This window comes from Labeo rohita, chromosome 22 (assembly GCF_022985175.1).
Source record: "Labeo rohita strain BAU-BD-2019 chromosome 22, IGBB_LRoh.1.0, whole genome shotgun sequence".
NCBI lineage: Eukaryota > Metazoa > Chordata > Actinopteri > Cypriniformes > Cyprinidae > Labeo > Labeo rohita.
In genome coordinates, this window is record NC_066890.1 from 53,122,733 (window position 1) to 53,131,997 (window position 9,265).

Genomic DNA, 9,265 nt, shown 5'->3' on the forward strand with positions numbered 1-9,265 from the left:
AGGTAATACTTGCCTTCTTGATAACCTTTTCTGTGTTTCCAGCAAACACAGCGCCTCACGACTGTAGCTTACAATCAACAGAGATCCAACAGCAGCACTATAGATCAGCACTATCAGATAGACTGAGCCTTTTAGAGGACCTGAAGAAGAGTGTGGTGTGGTGATGAAGAAAGACATTAATGTAAGTGAATGTGAACATAAAAGCTATACAACAAAATACAAAATACCACAAAAATACCAGCACTGCTGTTCCTAAATGTGTGACAGAGTTTGCTGATGTCCAGATGTTGATCACACAGCTGTAGATGTTTTTATCCTGATATTCCACCTCCAGAGGTAGAGAGAGACTGATGCTGAGATCAGACACACTGATGCTGGACAATAAACTGTTTCCTTTGTACCAGGAGAGACTCACATCACTCACATTCACCACTGAACACACCAGTGCACAACATGATGATGGTGATGAACATTGTGAAGAGTTACTGCTGATGACAGGAACAGGCAGACAAACTGGAAAATGAGACAATAAACAAATCTGGGTAAATCTAATCATCAGTCTTATTCTCAAACTAATAATTAAACTATAAAATGGTTTCAGTAAAAGTTTAGCTCAACAGCATTTGAGAAATAATGTTGATATTTACATTCATAATTTTTATATTTTAAATTTCTCTTTTATTTCTTTCTTTTCTTTGACAGTTTGTGTGTGTGTGTGTGTGTGTGTGTGTGTGTGTGTGTGTGTGTGTGTGTGTGGTGTAAATCAAAATTATGCCATGAATGCTGTCACATATGTAATAATGTCTAAACAATGAAGAATAGAGAACAATGACAAGACAAATAAACTCTACTCACCATAGAAAAACTGAACGTTTTTGTTGACCATTTCTCTCCTCTAATCTTTACTTCATAGAGTCCAGCAAGTTGTGATGGTCAGAGATCCAGTTTGATCATCCAGTTTCAGTCTGTCTCTAAATCTCCTGTCAAGGAAGATTTGGTTCTTTCTGTTCGTTTTAGTTATTTGAGAGTTTCTCCTAGCTATTTGAGAAACTCCCAATTTTTTACAATACAGTTAAGATAGTAATACAGAAGTAGTGGTAAAATCAATTGTCAGTCAATCTATAGTAATAAAAAAATGTCTCTCTTTTACAGATCCGGGTTCTTACAGTTACAACATTAAAACCACCTGCCTAATGTTGTGTAGATTCCGCTGAAAAATGCAGCATTTCTAGCTCCACCCGTAACGTCCAAGTTTCACTATACCTCGGCGTCGAACGTAACACGCAAAACCGAATGAAGTTATGTTGTTTTTTAGCCAAGCTCTCGGTTATTTTGCGTCTAAATATTATCACTATCAGAATGTTTCTGTTTTGCTAATGTTGTGTCTGTTCTTCGTGCCTGGTAAGTCATTTGCTACAATCTCTCTTATTAGAGGTACTGGACTGACAATGTTCATTTTAGTTACAAATTTTAATATACAATATGTAAAAAATTATGTTATTGTTGAAAAAAAAAAAAAAGAATTCTAAACATAAGAGATTGTCATCTGATCAAGCTTAAGTGTTTGTGAGATATCGTTAACTTGTAGAGCCTCATCAATACAAGGAAGATACAAGTGTAATAAAAGGGTTTTTTATAAACAAAAAAGATATACAAAAGTAACTAACTACTACATGAATACCATGAATAAGAAATTAAAGTGCATACGACTGATATTATGAAAATGATTGAGTTCAGTATTGTAGCAGCTGCATATTTTCATATGGAAATATAAACAATTCCGCATGTAACGTGATGTCCGCCTCCTGCATAACTTCCTTGTTTTGCCTTTCTGACGAGTTTCTTTGCCTCCAGGACTTTTTTCACCTTTCTGATTCAGTGTTGTCCTTATCTGATGTTGTTTTAGGGTTATTTGCATAACTTTGTTTCTTTTCCTTTTTTCCTGTGCATAATTCACTTTTCAAACCAAATCCACATTAACTCAGACATTGTGCTAAACAAATAGCGCCCATGAACTCTTAACTTTAATTTGTTTGTAAAGTATGCAGGTATGCCTGTGAAGATCTGTTTTTCTAACTTGTTATTCCTGTGTTGATGGAATTTACAATCTTTCACAGAATAATAATAAAGGTGAATTGAATTAAAACAAATGATCAATGTGCTGTAGAAATGATAAATAATTTAGTTTATGGAAACTAAATTAGCTCCTACTTCGGAGTAGGGTCTAAACAATTCTATAGGAACTATCAGTGATCTAGGTGTATGCTGGGTATGCAGGGCCAGAAAGCTCTCGGATTTAATCAAGATGAACGAAGATGATGAACAAAGGTCTTATGGATCTAGAACAACATGAGTTGTTAATGAAAAAAAAAATCAGTTTTCGGTGAAAAATTAAGTGTCCAATAAGTGTTCATTTCTTCTTCAGGTGCATCTGACATTGAGGCAGGTGGACAGTCAGTGTTTGTGATGGAGAGAGATTCAGTCACTCTACACACTGATGTTACAATAAACCAACAAGACAGAATTAAATGGTATTTTAATGACACTCGCATTGCTCAAATCAAAGGAGATTTTAGTTATATGTGTACAGATAAACAGTGTGCTGGGAGATTTAGAGGCAGACTGCAGCTGGATCATCAGACTGGAGCTCTGACCATCATGAACTTCAGAACTACAGACTCTGGAGTTTACAAACTACAGATCATCAGCAGAAGAATCAGTCAAAAGACATTTAATATTTCTGTTCAAGGTGAGTCATTTAACATTTAAAATCAGGTTAAATATGTTTAAACCACATCATTTGCACATTTCTGTTTTTGTTCTATAGTTTTTCGTTTTTTGTTCTACACAAAGATCCTATCATCTGTATAACTGTTAATTTGTGTTTCAGCTGCGTCTGGTGCAGAGACAGATAAAACAAATACCAAGTCAGTGAAGGAGGGAGAATCTGTCACTTTAGATCCTGGCATAATAAAAAACCCAAATGATTTATTGACATGGGATTTTAATAACATTCTCATCGCTGAAATCAATGGAGGTCTCGGTGATATCTGTACAGATGATCAGTGTAAAGAGAGATTCAGAAACAGACTAAAGGTGAATCATCAGACTGGATCTCTGATCATCACTAACATCAGGACCACAGACTCTGGACTCTATAAACTACAGATCAACAGCAGCATCCGCCATCATCAAGGCATCAGCAACATTAGCATTAGGAGATTCAGCATTAGGAAGTTCAGCATTACTGTCACTGGTGAGTGTTATTTAGTCATTAGTGCACTTTTAGAATGCTTTTTTAGAATGATAAATTAATATTCCACCCCTTTAAAGGGGTAATAATAGACATATTTATCAAGGATCTAAAGATCAATGAAAATATGCAATAGTCACTACGTGAATGCATGTGAATATTATGTTATGAATTCATTCAAATAGTAATATTCATTAATGCTTCTAGTGTTTTAGACATTTTAGGCCTTTACCCACCTTACTCTTCAATGCAGAAATAAGCCTATGGGTGAGACTTCATTAGCCGCTATAGGGAAACAACAAGAAGAATAACAGCATACAGTAAATGGTAAAAAATGCTGTTTGCAAATGTTCATTTGAACTACAGTTTCGGGAAACAGAATCTTTGAACTATGGTGGTAACGACGGAACTTGCGACCATAGTTGGCTAACGATGCTTTTGGAAAACACACCCCTGTTCTGTTCAGTTCCTTGGCCGGTTGTTTATAACATTGTGCATGCTCCTATCTGTTAAAGATTATTCATGGGATTTCTCCTGCTTTGTGCACTTTGTATCTGCACAGCTCATAGCAGCTATGATGAAAAGAAACAAGTGAGTGATTTTTATGTATGCATTGCATGCATTCTTTAGATCATACTTGTCCATTCAGAGTCTCACGCTGGCCATGTACACAGATCTCACAGTCACAAACTTGCCAGTATTGGTCATTAGAGATAACCAGGCTCAGCCTGTTTAGACTGGTTGAGCAACATTCTGTTGTTCTAAATAGAAATTCCCCTTTTATCTTTTACAGTCTAAGTTCACATAACTAATGCCTCTAAATTCTCAGTTGGCATATCTCCATCTAAAGCTTTCGTCTAAACTAGTCACAGATTTGTGGTGACATACAGAGAGTGAAGGGGAGCAAATGCTGAGGAAACAATCTCAGTGTGACTGAGTCGCGGATGAGAAAACACATTTTTCAATAGAGAGTTCTGGAAGAGTCCTTTGTTCTTTCAGAGAACAGCCCTCTCTGGGTCCCAGTGGCGGTTCTACACTGAATTGCTCCCCGGGCGAGACCGTTCGCCCATGCCTAAAACCGCCACTGCTGGGTCCACATATACCAGTTTTACACATGTTAAGAAGAAAAGACAACAATATACAGGATGTGGTTTGTAAGATATGCATTAAAGGGAAAATTGAAACTGGAGAGGCATGAATGAATGAAACGCATTTGGCCATGGTTCAGTCCCAGATAATAATCTGACTTTTTTATTATTTCATTGGAAACAATTTAAAATATTCCGTAATTTTCGCCCATAAAGGTAAGAGTAATACATCATTCAGAACTGTAAAGGGTCTACTTATTTGGGTGCACTCACAATATCAACAAAACGTTGCAAACAGTGCTTTTATAAAATAAAGAAAACAAACATGATGCACTTTCTGTCGTCTCAACAGGAGCACTTCACAAAAATGAACTGAAACTCAGCGAATACAAACCTCATGGTAATAACTTGTGCTGGTGCTTTGCGGCAAGCTTTAGCCCACTGCATGCGCTTGAACGTGGAACTGTTCCAGCTGTGCTGAAGGCCCACTATAGCTGCTGCTGCTAACGGAGACACTAAAGGCTTTCCGAGCCGGTCTCGAAAGTGAAAGCGAACTGAATTCTTGTGTTGTTTCCACCATGGATTTTTTTTTACATCATCATAATCAGTGGATGTCTAAAATATAAAAATAAGGAGAAGCCTAACACAGGCTCAAAGCCCGGCCCTAGGGACATAAAAAAGTCGGGGCCCATCGAGCTCGGACTGAAATGCAGGGCCCTAATATACATGACTACGAACTTGTTAATATGTAACTGCAAACATATTTTGTCCTTTATCTTTGCAAAAAAAAAAAAAAAAAAAAAAAAAATTTAAATGTAAGTTTTATCAAATCTTTAAATATGAATTGTTTAAAATATTTATTTAATCAATTTATTTTTAAAACATTTTTTAACAGATTGAACAATATGAAAATTAAATTAAATCAGCATAATATAAATTCTCAACATAATGTAACAGTAGGCCTATTCATGTTTCCATCCAGTTGACTCAGAAAGTCACATTAGCATGCAGTGGGACAAAAGAAACATTTGTTGTCACTGTAGGTGGGACAAAAGTAACAAGTGTTACTTTCATCCCAACAGGAACTCCTGACATTTAAACCAGATTTACTATTATACTGAAAAACTCTGAAAAATCAAACTTCAAGATGTGTTACAGCACTAAATAACATGTATCATTACTGTGACACATAAAACAAGAAACAAAACAGAACTAATTAAAAAAAAAAAAAAATACTGCTTCCATAATTTACTGATTGTACTCGAAAACTGCTTTCCGGATGAGAAACAATGACAAAATCACATGATATTTCTCAGCTCCATCAAGAGTTGCATGCTGAATGTGCTGTCATAGCTTGGAAAGCAAATGTAGTCAGAGCTCTAAGAAAAAAGCTTTGTTACGTTCATCCCACGTTACTTTCGTCCCCGTTCTCCGCTAGAGATGATTGGCTCTGATCCAAGGTGTATGTGACTTTTTTTTCTTTCAGATATATACAGTCAGAGTTATATTAAAAAAAATGTCCTGGTCTTTCCAAGTTTTATAATGGCAATAAATGAGTGTAGAGATTTTGAAGCCCAATAAAGTGCATAAATCCATAATAAAACCCACTCCACATGGGTTAATAAAGGTCATCTGAAGTGAATCAATGCATTTGTGTAAGAATGATATCCATATTTTAAACTATTTTCAAACTGTAATAACTAGCTTCTGCTTACTGTCATATGCACATTCACGAGAGAGTGGCGTTCCAGCAGATGACATAGGACATATAGGTCTAGTATAAGCTCTGGTGAGAATATGCTGGTCTCATGAGAACCAAGTTTTGTTTACATAAAAGGAAAACCAGTCTGCTCTTGGCTTATATCAAATTCCTCCAACATTTATCTTTACAAATCCTCATTTTGTACTTCTAACCTCTTCAAATGCATGCTAAATCATCAGACTCTTACTTGATCTGGACAAACTGTGTATGATTAGAAAGATTAAAGACTCCAGCTTAAATTTTTGATCACTGTTTTGGTACAGGTTGCAAGGACAGTATTTTCTTAGTTTATGTTAGGGATGCAACATAATCAATTGATGACGTATGATATTTTGAATAGAATAACAACATAGGACTTATAATGAACTGTTCGTTTTGTCTTCAGGAGTGTCTGGTGCTGAGACACAGGGAGAGTCAGTGTTTGTAATGGAGGGAGATACAGTCACTCTACACACTGATGTTACAATAAACCAACGACACAGAATGAAATGGTATTTTAATGACACTCGCATCGCTCAAATCAAAGGAGATCTCAGTTATATCTGTACAGATAAACAGTGTGATCAGAGATTCAGAGACAGATTGAAGCTGGATCATCAGACTGGAGCTCTGACCATCACAAACATCAGAACTACAGATGCTGGAGTTTATAAACTACAGATCATCAGAAAAAGAATCGGCCAAAAGATCTTCCATGTTGCTGTTCGTGGTGAGTCATTTAACTTTAAAAAAGCAGGTGTAACATGTTTAAATGACATCATTGTTAATGTGTTTTTTTTTTTTTTTTTTTTTTTTTTTTATAGCAGGACATTAAAAATGATTTATTATCTGTATATTCTAATGGAATTATTCACTTGTTTATGGTGAAAAAAATAAAAATAAAAATCCTTCTATCAGCTGTTGGTTTGTGTTTCAGGAGTTCCTGCTATTGAACAAGATAAAATGAGGAGAAAGATAGTGAAGGAGGGAGAATCTGTAATTTTAGATCCTGGTGAAATAAAAAACTCAAATTATTTAATAACATGGCATTTTAATGATGATCACATAGCTGAAATCAGTGGAGATCAGAGTAAGATCTGTACAGATGTTTGGTGCACAGATGCTGAAGAGAGGTTCAGAGGCAGGCTGAAGGTGAATCATGTGTCTGGATCTCTAACCATTACAAACACCAAAATTACAGACTCTGGACAATATAAACTAAAGATCGTCCACAGCATCCGCCGTCTTTACAGCATCAGCACCATCAGAATTAGAAGATTGAGTGTTACTGTCATTGGTAAGTATAATTTTATATAATTTGCCTCAAAACATTATTGACATGAAAAGTTTGTTTTGATGCTGTTTCAGCTGCCTTTGCTCAAAAACCCACAAGTTGTGTCATGTATCAGTTAAATCAATCATACAACTGATGACTGAAGCAGAAATGTTTAAATACCAGACAAAATTAGGTTGGTAAAGTTGATTATTAGTCTCTCTCTAGTAATAATGATTCTCTGTCTTTATCGTTTCAGAATTAGGTCCATCCTCAGGTCTTATAGCAGGAATATGTGCTGCTGCTGTTGTTGTTCTGCTGGTGTTTGCAAGTATAACTTGTTCTATCTGCAGGAGCTATATTCACAAGATATTACCACTATGTTGTAGGGTCAGGGTATAAAATAGGTGTAGTTATCACTGTGTGATTTTATTTTAGTCTTGTTTGGTACTCTTTGCAAATATCTAAACATCATCAAAAGGTGTATGGTGATACCTGTTTTTGTAATGTAAATGTTTTAGGAAAAGTCTAAAATACTGTCATATGCCATACTTCTTACAAAATCCTGTGGATCATATGATGTAAATTAATAAGAATGGGACATGTGTTTTAGGTTCACTAATGTTTCAGGTTTTTAGTAGCATAAGCTGTTTATATATTTAATACATAAGACGTGCCGTTTTAGTTTGCATTTGATTACTTTATTTAATTTCTGTATATGTATGCTGCTAAGCCGTATTCTGAACCAAACATACATAATTTAAGTTATTAAAAAAAAGGTGTGTGTCTCAGTATCATGTGTATTTAAGTTCAGTTCTGTGTCTGTCTATTTGTCAGATGTTATTTTTCATCTCCTTCATCATTGTGCATGTAATACCTCACATTATGTCACTCAGGCTTCAACAGCCAAGCAATCCTTGCTGTTATTAAGGAAGATTTTATTAACTAAAATATAAAGGAATCATGTACAAATTATATTACCATTATAGTTCTAGTTCTACCCTATATTCTGTAAGGAGCCTCCTATATATATCTGTCTCTGGTTATGGCCAAACTAGTTCTCTATAGAAAGCTTGATTGTTTCAGCAATAAAGTCTAGCTAGACTTAAGAGTTCTTCAACGGGGAAAGCCACAACATTATAAAAGGAGAAGTTCACTTCCAGAACAAAAATTTACAGATAATGTACTCACCACCTTATCATCCAAGATCATGTCTTAAAAAAACTATCTTTCTTGAGGAAAACATTTTTCTGTGTAGTGGACTTCAATGGTGCCCCTGAGTTTGAATATCCAAAACGCAGTTTAAATGCAGCTTCAGAGGGCTCAGAAAGATCTTAGCCAAGAGAGAAGGGTCTTATCTTGTAAAACAATCGATTATTTTCTACAAAAAAAATTACAATTTATATGCTTTTTAACCTCAAACACTCGTCTCGTCTAGGTCTGCCCGAGCGCTGTTTTTTCTGGTTCAAGACAGTTAGGGTATGCCGAAAAACTCATCTCATTTTCTCCTCCAAATTCAAAAACCGTACATCTCTGCAGAAGTACCGGCCCAGTGTTTACAAAGTGAACGTACAGAGGAGATCAAACGCCTTTTTAAAAAGGTAAAACAGTGATGTAGGACAATTTTGAAGTTGGAGGAGAAAATTAGATGGGAGTTTTTTGACATACCGTAACTTGAACTGGAACAAAACAGAGTTTAGACAGACCTACTTAAGACAGGCATTTGAGCAAAATATATATAAATTGTTTTTATTTATTTATTTAGTTATTTATTTAGTTATTTTTTTAGGAAATAACCAATTGTTTCACTAGATAAGACCCATCTTCCTCAGCTGAGATTGTTTAGAGCCCTTTGAAGCTTTTTTTTTTTAGGTCATTATATCAATTTTATGTCATTAAAGCAAAACGAT

General features: G+C 35.4%; 1 protein-coding gene across 1 annotated transcript; it reads left to right on the plus strand.

The window, feature by feature from the left end:
- Window positions 1-1,269: 1,269 nt before the first annotated feature.
- On the plus strand, window positions 1,270-8,013 carry LOC127153980 (uncharacterized). The gene is made up of 6 exons (XM_051095310.1): window positions 1,270-1,401; window positions 2,426-2,749; window positions 2,891-3,256; window positions 6,489-6,812; window positions 7,020-7,379; window positions 7,615-8,013. The coding sequence occupies exons 1-6, from the start codon at window positions 1,302-1,304 to the stop codon at window positions 7,755-7,757; spliced, it is 1,617 nt and encodes a 538-aa protein (XP_050951267.1). The 5' UTR covers window positions 1,270-1,301; the 3' UTR covers window positions 7,758-8,013.
- Window positions 8,014-9,265: the final 1,252 nt, after the last annotated feature.